We start from the raw sequence: 17,759 nt of genomic DNA, 5'->3' as shown, positions 1-17,759 counted from the left end.
TTATTCATAATAGCCCCAAACTGGAAAACAGCTCAGGTGTCCTTTAAAAGGAAAATGGATAAACAAATTTTGTGGCACACAATGGAATACTACTAAGCAATAAAAAAGAATGAAGTATTGATACATACCCCAAGTGCAAGAAACCTTACACAAAAGAGTATATATTGTATGATTCCATTTATATACAACTCCCCAAAAGACAAACCTCACCTGTGGTGAACAAAACCAGAACAGTGGTTGTCTCCAAGGGGCTGGGGGGAAGACTGATTGGGAAGGGGCATGAAGAAACTTTTTGGGGTGATGGCAATGTTCTGTATCCTGACTGACATGGGTTTGGGGTACATATGCATATGCAAAAACTCATCTAATAGTGTACTTTAGATTTCTGCATTTCATTACACCTACATATGATATGTATTTTGCCTTAGAAAATGTAAATCACTTTTGAACTTTTGATGCTCATTCTGAAGTGTTTAAAGTGTACTAATAACGACCACAACTTTTTTTGAAGTACACGAAAAATTTGATGGATTGGTAAATGAACAGAGGTTGTACAGAAAAAATGTTAACTACAGAATCTAGGTATTTATTAGATGGGTATTTTGTGTATAATTCTTTCAACTTTTCAGTATGGTTGAATTTTTTCAAAATAAAATGTTGGCCGAAAAATAAATTAAAAACCCAGTATATCTTTTAATTTCTGTAATTAGAGAATAATATGTCATCCTATTCTTGTTAATTTTTAAATGATAAGATTGACATGCACACTTGGAAAGAGCCACTCTGTTTTGCACAGAGAGCAAATATCACAATTTCTTCCTTCAAAGTTATTATGCTCTACTTCTTACTTTCAACGGGGAGGTGGGGGAGAGAAATAGAAACAAAGTTGCAGAAAAACTGTGCCTCCTGTCATTTAAAGTAAAACACTCAGAGAAGGTTAAATTACAAAATAGTACCTAAAAAACAGGGAACACTAAATATTTTATATAGCAAAGTATACCAGAACTGAGAAGACGCCCAAATTCAGGTTTAACACTCAAGGCAAAGATTGTTAACCGTTTCACTGCACAGAATGACTAACAGCAGTTGACTCTGAACCATCTAGTTGGATGAAAGCCATTCTATGGAGCAGGGCAAGAAGTAGGAGTGTTGGAAGATGGTGCAACACGAATAAGGTGTGGGTGAGAGGGGCAGAACATGTATAAGAGGCAGACAGAACAACTTGTACAAAAATATAGAATCCCAAGAGTGAATAATGCACGGGAAAGAGCTAGAGGTTCGGCAGGGCTGGAATGCAGCGTGCAGAACGGCACAAGAAAAGATCGGATAGCTAGGCAAGGTTTGGGCCATAAAAGGACTTAAAAGTCCATAAGGTGTCTGGACTGTATCCTAAAGGCAATGTGGAGTCACTCCACAGTGGGCAAAGGTGTCACACCTAAGCATATGAAGCAGAAAGATGGTCTGGCAGCTGTGTGGTTGGGAGGAGGAACGGAGCAGCTTATTGCAATTTTCCAAGGCAGCAAAGATGGAGGAGGAGGAACAGAAGTCACTTTCCTATGGTTTCTCAGATAATTCTTCTATTAACCACGGGATCTATCCTCAACTGGTAGTGCTGACTAGATTTCAGAGCAATATATCAAGTAATTAAATTATCTAAACTTTCAACCTACTAATATTATATACATCCTTATCTTAAAGGAAACTCAGTATTAGGACAAAAAGATCAGTAATTATCAAGAAAACTATATTTCAAGTCAAGAGAGCAAGCAACAGTTTGATCTTTTTTAGCTTGGAAAGAAGTGCTAACATCTCAATCCTGAAACTTGAAAAGAAAGGAAGACACAATTCGAAATATTGTTTCTTCTTTGCCTTCTCCTTTTTTCTTTTTCATACAGAGCCAATCCTAAATCTCAATTTAAAATGATTTGACTCTAAGAACATGAAAGATGCTCATAACTGAGCATCTGCATTGGAGTCATAAAGATCTGGATTCAGACAAATCCCAACCTGCCATTTCCAGCCATGTAACTTTGGGTAAGTTTCCAAATAAGGTAATGGTAAGGTGAGTTCCTTATTTGTAAAACAGGAAAGATAACTCTTACCTATCTTGCACAATTGCAGGGAGGATTAAAGGAGGTAATGCAAGTAAAAGCACCCAGAGCAGTGTCTACACTATAAGAAGCCATCAACAAACATAGGTGCCCGTTCCATTCTTCTTCATACCTATAGTTTCCAGTGAAAATAACTAAGAGAAAGAGAATAAAGGTTTGCTTTTTCAAGTACAACATAAATGTGTGAACTATTTGGAAAATGGTTTTCACATGGGCTTTCTCTCTCAACATGCTCATTAAATTAAAATGTACCTTGGGCTTAGATCTCAAATAAACTGATAGATTATGCTAAAATACTGGGAAATGTATAAACAGAAGTCAAGGCTGTAATGACTACTGATTTCCCTGCAAATTAAAATATTTCTCTTTCTTGGGAAGTTGAACCCCCTCTTTAAAAAGTCTCTTCAAAATGGTCATGCCTGACTTGTTCCCAACTGAGTCCCAAGAAAATCTATCCAAATGATATAAAATATAAAAAGTGGTTCATTATGAACTCTATCACCTATTTCAATAACAATAAATAATAATGTGAAAGCAATAATAATGAAAAGAGCACAAAAGGATAAGTGTGAGTGGGGAAGAAGAACAGAAGGGAATGAGTCTTTTCTAAGTATCTTTTTTACTTAATTCTTTGGATCATGGTAATTTTTTACATATTTTAAAAAATGAAGTTAAATCAAGGATTGGGAACAAATTAAAAATGAATACAAGCAGAAACAAATGAACCTAATTATATATCAAACTGATAATATCACAAAAGAAAGAAAAGAATCCAAGAAATTTTTAAACACAGTCATGATTGTCCACCCTCAATGGGATACAGTCTAAGGACAAAAACAAACTACAAAGAAATTTTGAATTTCATGGGTTTGTTGCCAGTAGTAGTATTGGAGTGTAATCCTGAAATCAGCTTGTATATTGTAGGACTGAGCTAATGAGTAAATAGATTGATGTTTTGCGAATCAAGGTTTTCATTTTGGAGAAAAGATATACAAATAAGAAATGGAGGAAAGAGAGGAAAAAGCCAATGGTGTTAGACTGAAATTAGATTTAGGATTTTTATTTTTTAATTTTAATTTTAATGTAATAGCCATACAAAAAAGTGCACATATCATAAGTGTACAATTTGCTGAGTGTTTACAAACTGAACACACCCATGCAACCAGCATTAGGAAACCAAACATTTCTTGTACCCTAAAAGCTCCTGATTTCTGCTTCCCTTCTATTTTCTTCTCCTGCGATAAGAATAACTACTACTCAGATTTCTAACATCACAGACTAGTTTTGCCTGTTTTCGAACTTTATATAATGGAATCATATAGCATGTCCTCTTTTGTGACTAGCTGCCTTTGCTCAATGTTATTTTTGTGAGATTCATGCATGTTCTTACATGTAGCTGTAGTCTGCTCATTCTCGTGCCTGTATTCCATTGTGTAACATATCGTCACTATTATAACATTCTACTGTACATGGGTATTTGGGGAGTTTCCAGTCTTTTCCTATAACAAGTAGTGCTGCTATGAGTATTCCAGTAGATTGAACCATGTGAAATTGCTGACAGTACCTACAAAAAAATGGCATTTCATATAATTCAAATTAATACATCATCTTCTGATGAACATATGTATATATTTCTGTTGAGTAAAATCTAGAAGTGAAATTGCTGATATTTAGAATTACGCAAAACCGTTTTCTAAAATGGTTTTATACCAGTTTACATATCCACCAATTGCTCTATATTCTTGATGAACTGGTGTTTTCTTTCTTGTTGCAGCCATTCTAGTTGCTATGCATAATATGTCACTGTGGTTTTCATTTGCACGGCTCTGATGACTAATGAATATATATCCACATCCATGCACACCATTTGGATTTCTCTTTTGTGAAGTTTGTGTCAAGGCTTTTGTCCATGTATTTATACTGGTTTGTAGGAGACCTTTATATACTCTGGACAAGAATCTTCTGTTAAATGTATGTATTACGAATTATCTCTTCCCACTCTGTGGGTTGCCTTTTCTCTCTCAGTGATGTCTTTAGGTGCACAAGAGTAATTCATTTAAATATAGCAAAATCAGGACTTCCCTGGTGGCACAGTGGTTAAGAATCCGCCTGCCAATGCTGGGGACACGAGTTCGATCTGTGGTCTGGGAAGATCCCACATGCTGCGGAGTAACTAAGCCTGTGCGCCACAGCTACTGAGCCCACGCACTGTAACTACTGAAACTTGGGCGCTCTAGGGCCTGCCTGCTGCAACTACTGAGCCCATGTGCCTAGAGCCCATGCTCCGCAATAAGAGAAGCCACCGCAATGAGAAGCCGGCGCACCGCAACGAAGAATAGCCCCTGCTCACCACAACTAGAGAAAAAGCCCACGCATAGTAATGTAGACCCAATGCAGCCAACAAATAATTTTTTTAAAAAAAGTTTAAAATAAAGAAATATAGCACAATCTATCACGCTTTTCTTTATGAACAGTGCTATGTGTGTTCTATTTAAGAATTTTTTGTTCACTCCAAGGTTATGGAGATGTTTTCCCCCAAAAGCTTTCTTTACCTTTCAGAGTTGAATTTTTTCTGTTTATGGTATAAATTGCAGGTAAATTTCTTTCCACTGGATATTTAACTAACCCAGAACCATTTATCTAAAAACACCATCTTTTCCTCACTGCCTGTACAGGTCCCCTTTGTAATGAATCAGGTGACAGAATATTGTCTGATTTCTCTATTCTGTTCTATTGGTCAGGCTGTTTACCTGTCTAAACTGTTATACTATAGTGTTATAGTAGTTCTTGATATTTGGTAATATAAATCCTCTGGTTTTATTCATCTTTTTCAAAACTATATGGCTATTCCTGGCTGGGTTCATAATTTTAAAAAAATTTCCTAGCTCTGTCTATTGAAAAGGGCTAGAAGCAATGACAGCCAAGTTAACAAGAAGTATGCCTAGCTCTCAGATCTTGATTTCCTCACTAAAAGGAACCAGGGATCTTAGAAAAAGGGCTCATTTCAGGCAATGAAAAGTATAAGGAGATCCTGAAATATACTGTTCCAGAAAGTAGGTCTAGGTGCTCAAAAATTAAGGGGGATAAGTCAAAGTGATACAAAAGCCACCTTTAACAGGCTTTTTTTAAGCCAAATTTGGGCAATTTGTGTATCAAAAATGATGATAGTAGTGGATAGTACCTTTCCAATTAAAAAAAAATAAACAATCTATAAGTCCATAGAGAGACTTCCCTTAAAAAAGGTTCTTGGGGCTTCCCTGGTGGCGCAGTGGTTGCGAGTCCGCCTGCCGATGCAGGGGACACGGGTTCGTGCCCAGGTCTGGGAGGATCCCACGTGCCGCGGAGAGGCAGGGCCCGTGAGCCATGGCCGCTGGGCCTGCGCGTCCGGAGCCTGTGCTCCGCAACGGGAGAGGCCACAGCAGTGAGAGGCTCGCGTACGGCAAAAAAAAAAAAAAAAAAAAAAAAAATGGTTCTTATTTCCAGGAAAATGCCAGCTAATAGAAAGAAGGAATGTTAGAGAAACATCCATTTCAAGTATCTTTATAATAACTTAGGCAAGAATGATCATCAGAACCATGGATGAAAGATGGCTGGGAAAGAAAATAGTCTTAAAATACTATCTCACACATTACTTTATAATTAATTATTAATTACAAAGAGGACAGGGTATATTTACATAGGAGAAATAGGAGTTGAGGGGGAACACTACCTTAACCAAGTGATCAAACTGAATATCACCAATAATGGAACAAACTGCCATGTACGTCCTGATGGGATCCACCAAGTACACAGTGTCACCCGTGTAATATTCCCACCAAAATGTTTAACCTGGACTGAGCACAAGGACCCAAACAGACAAATCCAAATTGAGGGTCATTTTGCAAAATAACTGGCCTGGACTCCCCAAAAAAGTCAAACGAGAGATTTGGGGAAAAAAAAAAAGTGGTTGTGAATACAAAATGGTGCAGCCACTTTGGAAGATAGTTTCTTACAAAACTAAACATACTCTTACCATACAATCCAGTAATCACACTCCTTGGTAGTTACCCAGAGGAGCTGAAAACTTATGTCTATACAAAAACCTACACACAAATGTTTATAGCAGCTTTCTCCAAAACTGCCAAAGCTTGGAAGCAACTGAGATGTCCTTCACTAGGTGATTGGATAAAGAAACTGTGGTACATTCAGACAATGTAATATTATTATTCAGTGCTAAAAAGAAATGGCCATCAAGCCATGAAAAGACATGGAGAAAACTTAAATGCATATTACCAAGTGAAAGAAGCCAGTCTGAAATATTGTATGATTCCAATCACATGACATTCTGGAAAAGACAAAACTATGGAAACTATGTTCGGGGAGGGGGGGACAGAGAAAGAAGAGATGAACAGGCAGAGTACAGAGGATTTTTAGGGCAGTGAAACTATATGATTTTATAATGATGGATACATGTCATCATATATTTGTCTAAACACACAGAATATACAACACCAGCAGTGAACCCCAAGGTTAACTATGGACTTCGGGTGACTTTGATGTCAGCATACGTTAAACCTTGGTAAAAATGTACCACTCTGGGTACACTTAGGGGAGGCTATGCATGTTGGGGGGGTTATGGGTATATGGGAAATCTCTGTACCTTCCTCTCAATTCAACCTTCCTCTCAATTTTACAAATGTGAAACTGCTTTGAAAAAAATAAAGTCTTTTTTAAAAAAAAGTAGGGGAACTATTTTAGATTTAGAGGAGATTAAAGGGAGATGACAACTAAATGCAATAAATGATACTTGATTAGATCCTGTTTTTTACAAAAACAATGAAGAGCATTATTGGGGAAAGTGGGGAAGTATGAACATGAGCTATATAGTAAATATACTTTTGTACCAATGTTAATTTTTGTGAGGGTGATAACTGCATTTTGGCAAAGTGAGAATGTATTTATTCTTAGAAGATGCATGCTGCCATATTTAGATACGCCTACAACTTACTAGTAAATGGTTCTTAAATAAAAAGTTAATAAACTGCTCTAAGTTCAGGAGTTAAAAAGAACACATAAAAAGATTGCTACCCTATATAGGAAACTAGAAGAGAAAAAAATGTCCATTTATATTTTTCCATAGAAAAGATACAAATGATTTATAGCAAGTAGATCTTTCTTTTAGTCTTTTAATGTCAAGTACTTTAATATGAAATAAACTGCCATTAACAGGATGATCTATTATTAGGTTCTCAATTTTACTAGCAAATCCGAAAATATATTTAAAAGATTAAAAAGGACAAAGTGACTATGTGGATATCTTCCACTAGAGGAATTTTTTAATTTTCCTTATTCATTTAGCTGAGTACCTTCAAAGATACTAGGCTAGAATGCAGAGAGACACAAAATTGACCAGAGTTCTCTGTCCTAAACTATCAAGGTGCGTGTTGCTAAAGTAATCCTTCCTCACGTGGCAATGTTTGAGACGGGTATAAAGTGAGATATGACGTGAGAGGGAAATACTGAACATGCCTGAGTTTTTCTTTATTTGTATGAACGTCCACATGAAGACACTTTCTACAGCACCCATTATACATGCTGGTTGAGCTGACACGGGAGGTGATCCCGATAGGTTCAATGAGGTTGATGGTGACTGTAGAATGTCTTAATCTTCAACAAGTTTTTTTAGGTAAAACTATTCTGTTCAAGTAAAATCTTAAACATTAAAAATTTTAGCTTTATATGTGGTTACATGCATACCTTTTGTAACTATTCTCTTTATACGAAAGTTAAAAGCCATAGTTTATCTTAAAAATACTTTTAACTGTCTTACTTCCAAATAAAACACCTTTCCTATTGTAATAGTGGCCTTTATAACCCTAGACCTGGAGCCAACTCCAGCTTTACAATTTTACTCCTTTTCAGCTGCTTATCTTCGCACTGTTTAATCCCTCTGACCCTCAGTTCACAGGCTCTAAAAGATGGGAACAATTAAAACCTACCTCAGAAAGTAAAATGTCTTTACCTATTCAGGGAAGAAAACCTCTCTTCACTGGCAGAATCTAGTAATTTAACTTGGCTATTTACCAATTTGGGTTCCAGGCCCACTGTGTGAGCAAAGGGGGAAGAACGAAGAGATGTGCAGAAACACACGGAAGAACACAAACAGTGCCCCTGGTGTAGGTGCATTAAAACACTATGCACTGATTGGTTATATCATAAAAGGGAGTGAGAAAAAAAGTGTTTTGTTTTCCTGAGAAGACACAGGGTACTACGAAGGTCAGATTATAAGTGTCAGGTATTTAATTTACATGATTGTATTTCTTAAAAAAGCAAAGGTAGGGAACAGCACTTTATATAAAGTGTACGGTTTAAAAATAAAAAGTTTATTGGAAAAAGTTCTGTTAGTATATTTAAACCACATAACACATTAATTCAAATAATTATGTTTTCAAACATTTGGGACAAGAAAATGGAGTTGCATATATGAAACATTTGATAAAAAACCAAATATAGTATATTCTAAAGTATACCATATGAGTATATATTGATGATTCTAATTTTCAAAAAAATAATCAGTCTTTTTACTTTTCAGTTATTCAGTAGTATCTTATTTATTTGGTTTCTATCTGTTATAATCAACAGGTCACCTGGACCAAATAAGAGTGAGAACCAACCCTGACAGGTCTTTAATGGGGCTGCACACCTGCTCCAAGCCTTGTCCTTCTGGGTCTCTGGGGCCAGCTTTGACACGTCAGCCTCATTCACTCCACCCACTAACAGCGACTCCCATCTGTTCTCTGTCTCCTAACCCACTCAGGCTTCCCAGTGACTGAGACAGCCACACAAGGGCACAGACGAGCAGCGAGGGTGGCCCTGTGAACCGAGGTGGGAGCCTTCAGCCACTGAGCCCAAGGGTAAAGTCAGAAGTATGGACTACGGGAAGCAGGACTACAGAGATTTTCATCAAATTGTGTTTCTATGATTCCCAGATGACCTCAGTGATAGTCTACTTTATTTCTTTTACACCATTTACCACCATGATAAAACTCTTTATCAACATAAAGTCTCATTTGAAGCTCTGTTTGTCAACAAAGGATGAGGATCTGTGATGTGTTGTGAAGATTCAGCTTGACATTTGCTTGGCTCTAAGTAGAACCCCTCCAATATCTATATAATTGTGAGCCATCAAATCAGTATGATATTCCCCATTATATAGCATTTTGCCAAGCTGGATAAAATTGAAATACCGAGGAAAAGAGAATTTTTCTTAATTTCAATATTATAAAGAGAAAATAATATGAAGAATGAATTCTGCCAACCAATGAAAACTTTTCTCCTTCAGGCTCCAAAAGTTTTTTAAATAACTCTTTTTTAAAATTGAGGTATAGGTGATTTACAACATTATATTAGTTTTCAGGTGTATAACACAGTGATTCAAAAATTTTATAGATTATACTCCATTTATAGTTTTCATAAAATATTGGCTGTATTCCCTGTGCTGTCCAGTACATCCTTGTAGCTTATTTATTTTACACGTAGTAGTCTGTACCTTACTCTCCTCCCCCCATCTTGCCCCTCCCCACTTCCTTCTCCCCAATGATAACCACTAGTTTGTTCTCTCTGTGAGTCTGTTTCTTTTCGTTATATTCACTAGTTTATCTTTTAGATTCCACATATAAGTGATAACATATAGTCTTTGTCTTTCTCTGTCTGACTTATCTCACTCAGCATAATACCCTCCAGGTCCATCCATGTTTGTACAAATGGCAAAATTTCATTCTTTTTTGTGGCTGAGTAGTATTTCATTGTGTGTGTGTGTGTGTGTGTGTGTGTGTGTGTGTGTGTGTGTGTGTGTGTGTCTGTAGACATCTTCTTTACCCATTCATCTGCTGATGGACACTTAGGTTGCTTCCATATCTTTGCTATTGTAAATAATGCTATGAACCCTGGGGTGCATGTAAAAAGATGAGTTCTTGAACCAAATGAATAACTATGTCATTGGCTCCAAGTGATCGAAGGTCTAACATGTTATCTTTTATGACAATCTTGCTGACCATTCTGTGCCAAGAGCAGAAGCTGGAAAGCTACCTGCCACAAGGACCAACCATAACTATCAGCCTCAGTCTTTAACCAAAAATTTGGTTTCACTCATTCACTGATCAAATAGCCAGGAGCACCTTGGTGTGCTCAACAAGGTCTGAATATATAGGTGGATCCCAAAGTTAAAATGACCCTGCCGCTGTAGTCTAGTCAGAAAGTTAAGTTACCTGTATACAGAGAGGAAACATGCTCCAGGAGAAAAGCACAGGCCTTGTGTTAAAATCCCAATCCCGACTACCGTTTTCGGCTGTTATGGAATAACAGGAGTGCTCTTAACCTGTCACTAGAAGAAACTGGAAAAATGGACAAAATACACGGAACAATTGCTTTCCTACATTGGGAAGCAGGTAACACAGGACTGTGACCCTTAAGAGCAGGGAAACAGGGAGGGGGAAGGGTAAGCTGGGACGAAGTGAGAGAGTGGCATGGACATATATACACTACCAAACGTAGGGTGGATAGCTAGTGGGAAGCAGCCGCATAGCACAGGGAGAGCAGCTAGGTGCTTTGTGACCACCTAGAGGGGTGGGATAGGGAGCGTGGGAGGGAGGGAGATGCAAGAGGGAAGAGATATGGGAACATATGTATATGTATAACTGATTCACTTTGTTATAAAGCAGAAACTAACACACCATTGTAAAGCAATTATACGCTAATAAAGATGTTTAAATAAAAAAGAGTAGGGAAACAAATGAAATGAGCCTTACAAGTGCCCTAGCTTTCTGTCTGGAGGCAATTTCTAGACTGTAACTCAAACAGACTCACTGAATTGAGACAGAGATGAGAGCTTAGGGAGGCTACGGCAGCTAGAAGTTGCAGTGTAGAAAAGGAGCTCCAGCAGTCTGCATAGGGTGCCTCTGAGTCTTTGCTGAGTGCTAAACTATAAGTCTACGAAGTAAAATTTCATAAAGCTGGGCAAGAAACGACCAGGAAACTGTACTGAACAATTCCCAAAGTGCACACAAGGTTTGGGAATGTTTGAGCTCCAAACGGCCATAGTGAAAAGTCCTCCCTGAGCACCTAGTAGGGCATTCAGTAAGATTCCAAAGGGGTTCAAGCCCTAGTAGTTAAGGTACCATCTGTGCAATGAATGTTACCCTAGATTTTTCCTAACAAAGCTTTAAAAAGGCCTTGTAGGTGATCCAAAAGTCCAGCACTCTCACCAAACCAAAGCCTAACACTTAGGAAGACAACAAAGACAAAATCCAGCCACTCAGCAATGTAACATTCATAATGTTATCTCCAACAAAAAAATATGAGACTACTTGCCAAGAGGCAGGAAAATGTCTTTAATAGTAGAAACATTTTGTCAATAAAAACAGACCCAGGAATGACAGAAAAAAAGGAACTATTAACACCTATTATAACTATGTGTAAGTACTTAAAGGAAAACAAATATAATGAAAAGAGAAATGGACAATGCAAAAAGAGCTAGAGTTAAAAATATCTAAGATAAACATCTTATTGGATAGCATTAGCAGCATTTTACACTTGCATTAGAAAAGATCAGTAAACACCAGGAAAAAAAGCATAGCTAATGAGATATGAAAACAATAATGAAATACTTAAAAAAAAGAAAAAACAAAACAGGCAAGAGAGAGAAATAAAGGAACAGAGAACAGAATGGACAAATATAACATACAACAAAATGATAGATTTAAACTCAATTGTGGTAGGTAGCCTCTAAGACATTCCCCAGTGATCCCAGCCTTCTGATGTTTATGGCCTTGAATAATCCTCTCCCCTTGAGTAATTTGCTTCTAGTCAATCGAATAGGACAGTGTTAAGGAAATGTTGCAAAAATTTTGTCTTGCTAGCATTCTTCTCTCTTACTGTCTTTGATATAGTAAGCCGCAATGCTGGAGAGGCCCACGTGGCAAGGAACTGAGGACAGCCTCCAGCCAACAGCCAGCAAGTAACTGAGGCCCTCAGTCCAACAGCCCTCAAAGTACTGAATCTTGCCAAGAACAATTTAACTAAGGTTAGAAGTGGATCATTCCTCAGTTGGACCTTCACATGAAACCTGAGCTTTGCAGGCTTGTGAGGCAGAGGTACCAAGTTAAGTTGCTCCTGAATTCCTGATCCAAAGAAACTGTCAGATGATAACTACATCCTGTGTTAAGCTGCTAAGGTATGAAGTAGTTTGTTACACAGCAATAGGTAACTAATATACCAGACATATCAATAATTACCTTAAATGTAAATGATCTAAACATCGCAACTGAAAGAAAGGGCTTATCAGACTAGAGTAAAACAAGAAAAATCCAGCTCTATGCTGTCCATGAGAAATGTACTTTTAATATAAAGGTACAGATGGGTTAAAGGTAAAAGCTGGGGAAGACTATATCATGCAATGCTAAACATAAGAAACTTAGAGGGGCTATATTAATATCAACAAAGTAGACTTTAGGAGTGGGTCATTACCAAGAATGGAAGGACATTTCATAATGTAAAGGGATCAATTCATCAAGAACACATAAGAGAGGCTCAAAATACATGAAGCAAAAACAATACTGAAAGGAGAAACAAACAAATCCACAACAGGAGACATCTCTCTGAATAGTTGATAAAACAAGTTAAAAAAAAACCAGTAAGGGTGATATAAGACTTGAACAGCCTTATAAACCAACTGGACCTAACTGAATTTACATAAAATTCCACTATCAATGGTATATAAAATTTCATGGTCATTTAAAAAATGTAATACATTTTTATGAGAGAGTATACTTTAAATAGTTTCAGTGTAACAGGTGATAAAAACAACAAAAAAAGTATTGTCTAAAGCCCCTGGACTCTGAAATTCAGAGTTTAGGACTAAGTTCTTGGATTTCTTTAAATTTCAATTATTTCAATCCTAATTTGATCTGATGGGAGTAAATTTAAATTCCTTTATTTGGAAAACCCTCCAAATTAAAATACTTGGGTATCCAAATTTTTGAAGGTGTATCCATTTGTTTCTGTTAAGGGTGGAGAAAGCAGTAAAGCAAGCAGCTTTTCCACTTCTATGCAGCAATAAACACAACAAGCACACAATTACACAACTAGAGATTTCACTACTTTATTAGCAAGTTATTTAACCAAATTCCCTTTCTTTGAAAAAGAGACTATTTAGCAGAAATAGTGAGCGATAGAAAAATCTACGTTTGAAAAATGTATTAGAAAAGTACTACTTTCTCCTAAGAGCATATCTAGTTAAAATATCACTTTTTAATTCTTGGCTTGAGAAAAATGATAATATAAGCATATATATCTTTTTCATCGTATATATTTTATACCTGAATCAAGAGTCACAAAATTCTTTAGTACATTCAATAACTATTCATGATCAATTACTAAGCAACTTTCTATTTCATTTCCATTTTACTAAGAAGACTTTTTTTTTTTTTTTTTTTTTTGGTCACACCATGTGGCTTGCGGGATCTTAGTTCCCCAACCAGGGATCGAACCTGGGCCCCCTGCAGTGGAAGCGCAGAGTCATAACCACTGGACCATCAGGGAATTCCCACTAAGGAGACCTCTTAAACATCCTGGGTTTGTGACAGGTCACTAAAATGTGATAAAATAAGTTTTCTTTTTACTACTAATTTTAAGAGGCTTGGTTGAGATCATATATTAATTTACTTCCTATTGTTTCATTTTAAAATTTGTTCAAAACATATTACAATCCTATGACAGAATCAGATATCAAATCATAAGAAATTTTTGACTGTGTATAATTCTTTTATTTAATAGTTAAAACTCTGTACATTCATCCAAAGGATTAACTCACTGAAAAGAAACATGCACAGAAGGAAACAAACCATACAAAATCCCCCAATAAACCTGATCCTTCAAATGTGGAATGCTGCTCATCCCTGGAATTTCATACATGCCACTCAGACTTCAGACTGGGATAACCATGAGGCTATACAGCATTTAAGGCCAACTATAAACCAAATAACCCTAATTACCCATTTCCTTAAGTTGTCCAGCCTTCAAATCTCTTGGGTTCTGCCCTTCTCATTTATTATTAACAGTATATTCTTTTTTCTAAGAAATGTATAATAATATACAAAATATTTTGAGAATTCAGGTTAATTGAAAATCAATTTATAGACCTGCCCCCCACCCCATGACCTTAAAGCATCATATGAACAACTGTCATCACAGCAAGATATCACAGAATATTCTACAACACTAGATCTGTTTCTGTTTTCACACATTCCAAAGGTTACTGTGAAACAAGTCATCATATACATGTACATATTTTAATATGTATATTTGTTTTTTAAAAGGTCGTTTCTGATTTTAATGAATTTGTTAAATAATTGGGTTCATAAATGGAAGAATTTTAGTTTAGAGATGTGATTATGGCATAGATTTCCTGGAATCAAAATGAAAAAGAAAAAACTTTAAAAGACGACTCAGAGCAAGAAGTCTCTTTAAACATAACAAATAACTGTTTTATTACTTCAAAATACCAAAAGTCTTCTGTATAGTACTTATCATATACATCAGATGCCTTAAAAGAGTCTCAGCAACCATATCTACTATCTTAATCTCTTCAGAACAAGTACATAAGGAGAAAAATCTATAAATCAGTCCTTGATGACAGAGGGTTTGTTTAGGGGTTTACCAAATGGAATGACCCTGCTGGAATTCCTTCAAGCGGCCTGTGAAAATGTCAGAACAGAGTCTGTTTTGGAGGTCATAGTCCCTAGAGAGCTCTGAGTTTTGGCCTGTTTGTCTTTTCACATGCTTTAATATTTGAAAATCATTCCTTGTAGACACTGACTGATGCCCAGGGAATGCTAGGATTGTGGGAACTGGCAGTACCAGCAAGAGAGACAAACTTCATGGGAAATCCGTGCCTACTACATTTGCCCTCTCAGCTCCCATAGGGTAAGTGCTCTTCAAATGTTATGTAGGTCCATGGCGAGACATTAAAAAACTGCATGTCATTTTGACGTTTTTAAAAAGAAATACTTGTGGAAATGGGGGCAAAAATTACTGGGATTATTGAAAGAAACATTAAGGTATAAAACACCATGATGGAAACCTGAAAAACTATATTCGCTAAGTATTAATTTAAATATTGAATTCTCAAAATACATATAATAATTATAAAGTGCTAATTATATGCCCACATTGTTCTAAATACTTGATTTATATGAACTCATTTAATCCTCACAACAACCCCCATGAAGCAGGTACTATATGATCCGCATTTTGCAGAGGAGGAAACTGAGGCAAAGAGAGGATGGCTAATTTGTCTAAGTTCACATAACTAGTAATGGTAGAACCAGATGGGACGGCTCCAGAGTTGGTGCCCTTAATCACTGTGCATACTTAACCACTGCCTATTTCATGGTATTTTACGTCAAGCATGCAGTGCTGGGTGCCTATGGCATGTACTGAGTACTTACTCTGTGCCATGTACATGTAGTTACCATCAGTGCTTTATTTCATTTAAGCCTCCCAGTAACCTAGGAGGTACATCTAGCGTGACCCCTATTTACAGATGACAGACACAGGCTTGTGTGGCCTCACACCGCACGTCTAGTGCCATGGTGCAGGTTCTAGGCTTGTCTCTGCATTCACTTTCTTTACAATTAGGTTCTTCTTCCTCCCAGTTATCTGGGAGAACCATCTCTAAATTAATTTTCTTTAGTTGAGAGAATTTCTTAAAAAGATCTACACATGCAACAATTTTATGAGAATATCTTACATTTTGAACTGCCAACACTGTACTAGAGGTATAAGATCTAAGAATTAGTTAGGGCAAGAGACACAACAATCATTCAATAAATATTTTCTAATAATAAAAAGTAAACCCATTTCCACTCTTGAAATACTGATTTCTTGTAAAACTTTGGGAAAGCTGAGCATTCTGACATGGTAAACTTTTCTTTTACATAGCACATGATGGCTGTCTGATCAAGAACTCTAATCGGTATACTTCTTAACTTCTATGTCGGGAACAGGGATTGTCAAAGAGCATCTCCTATTTTGTAGCTTTGAATCTGAAATCTGCAGAGAGTGCTGACAAATTCTAACATTTGTCAGTTTTTAAACTTAACCTACGAGAACCAAAGGCAAGTTTGTGAATCAGACTTTTTGCTTTTCTTGTTCTATCTTTACTAAACATAGAGGTCACACATCAAAAATTTAAGTTGGTGAAACAGACACCCAACTATTAGCATTTTCTTAATGAAAACAACATAAACAACCAGAAAAGGACATGAATAATGTGGGATTTTTAAAAAGTTAAAATAGTGTCTTTTAACTGAGTCTGATCCTGTTATAAAAATGTTAACACATACCTGCCAACCCTTGAAAACCATGAACAGAAAGATATTGCGTATTCTAAGTTAGATATATTTTTTTGAGGATAACACAAATTGAGTCAATTTCTTTTCACTTTTAAATATGGGGGGGGAGTCTGACTAATTGAGAGAGCTGGCATGTATGTTTAATAATACATCTGTGAGGAACGTATTAAACAGCGACATTAATTCATATCTATGGAAAATTCCATCCGTTAACTGAGATGGAAGTTATCTTCCATTCTTTCTGTTTCTGCTGCCCCATGAATAGTACAAGGCAAAAGTGATAATGAGCTAGCTATAAGAACACATGATGTAATGAGAAAGGGCAGCCAGGGAAAGACACATGGGCTGAAAGCTACCATACGGATATTACAATGGGCATAACAGTGACACAGAGAGCTCGAGACTTACCCATGCTCACAGACTGAGTCAGCAGAGGAGACTGGAGTCCTGACTCCCAAAAGACTATACTTCCTGTTAATAATAGTGAGGGCAGCAGGTGAGGGTAGCCAGCAGTATGGATTAATTTAAAGGGGTTAGAAAAACACTGGGTATGATATTTGCTAATTAGTTTGGGTGATTATTAACTATAAACCAAAGAGAAAATTCCAGTTCATTTGTAACTCCAACATATTTGTCCTTTTGCTTTCTGTCACAGTAGTACTTTATCACTGATGTCTTAAAATAACAAAGAAAAAAATCATGGGTCACTTTTTTTTCAGTACATTCTGTGTATTTATCAGGTTTTTTTAGAGTTATGGTAGATAGCAGGTGTCCCATATCAACCCTTTCTCTTCCTTTGTAGCTAGAAGAGGTCACTGTGGTTGGGTTGGAGGCAGATGTAAGTAAGAAGAGCCCTGACTTAATTTTACAAAGTCCCCTGGCCCAGCACAAGGTCTGATTATAAACTAACTATTCAATTCCAAATAGCTCTGAAGGGCCTAAGTAGGGAAGGGGTTATAGTTGAGTAATATTTACTAACTAAGCATTTATACCACATATGTTATTTTAAAAATTGCTTGCTGAGGAACAGGAAAGACTGTTTCTTAATAAATTAGTTTCAGTTTATTCACTGGTCCAGTGCCGAATATACACCACATGGTGGTCTCTAGTTTTATGAAAATTACATCAATCTATACCAAAAAAAAGTATTTCTATGACTCTAGTAACTCTAAAAAAGTCTTGTAAAAATTTTAGGTAAACATTTTTGTAAGTTTAAGATCTCATGCTGGATTAAACTGCTAATTACTATTATGTTCTA

General features: G+C 36.6%; 1 protein-coding gene across 14 annotated transcripts in view; it reads right to left on the bottom strand.

The window, feature by feature from the left end:
* MRTFB (myocardin related transcription factor B) overlaps positions 1 to 17,759 on the bottom strand; it is a 280,358-nt gene that overhangs the window by 99,886 nt on the left and 162,713 nt on the right. For 7 of the 14 annotated variants that reach the window (XM_067013395.1, XM_067013396.1, XM_067013394.1 and 4 more), the window contains one exon: positions 16,910 to 16,972. The exons of the other annotated variants lie outside the window; for them this stretch is intronic. In XM_067013395.1, coding sequence (XP_066869496.1) covers positions 16,910 to 16,972 — 63 coding nt within the window. The remainder of the gene's footprint in view (positions 1 to 16,909; positions 16,973 to 17,759) is intronic. 14 annotated transcript variants of the gene reach the window in all.

The sequence above is a fragment of the Kogia breviceps genome, chromosome 14 (genome assembly GCF_026419965.1).
Source record: "Kogia breviceps isolate mKogBre1 chromosome 14, mKogBre1 haplotype 1, whole genome shotgun sequence".
Lineage (NCBI taxonomy): Eukaryota > Metazoa > Chordata > Mammalia > Artiodactyla > Physeteridae > Kogia > Kogia breviceps.
This window is presented reverse-complemented; position numbering and strand designations above follow the sequence as displayed.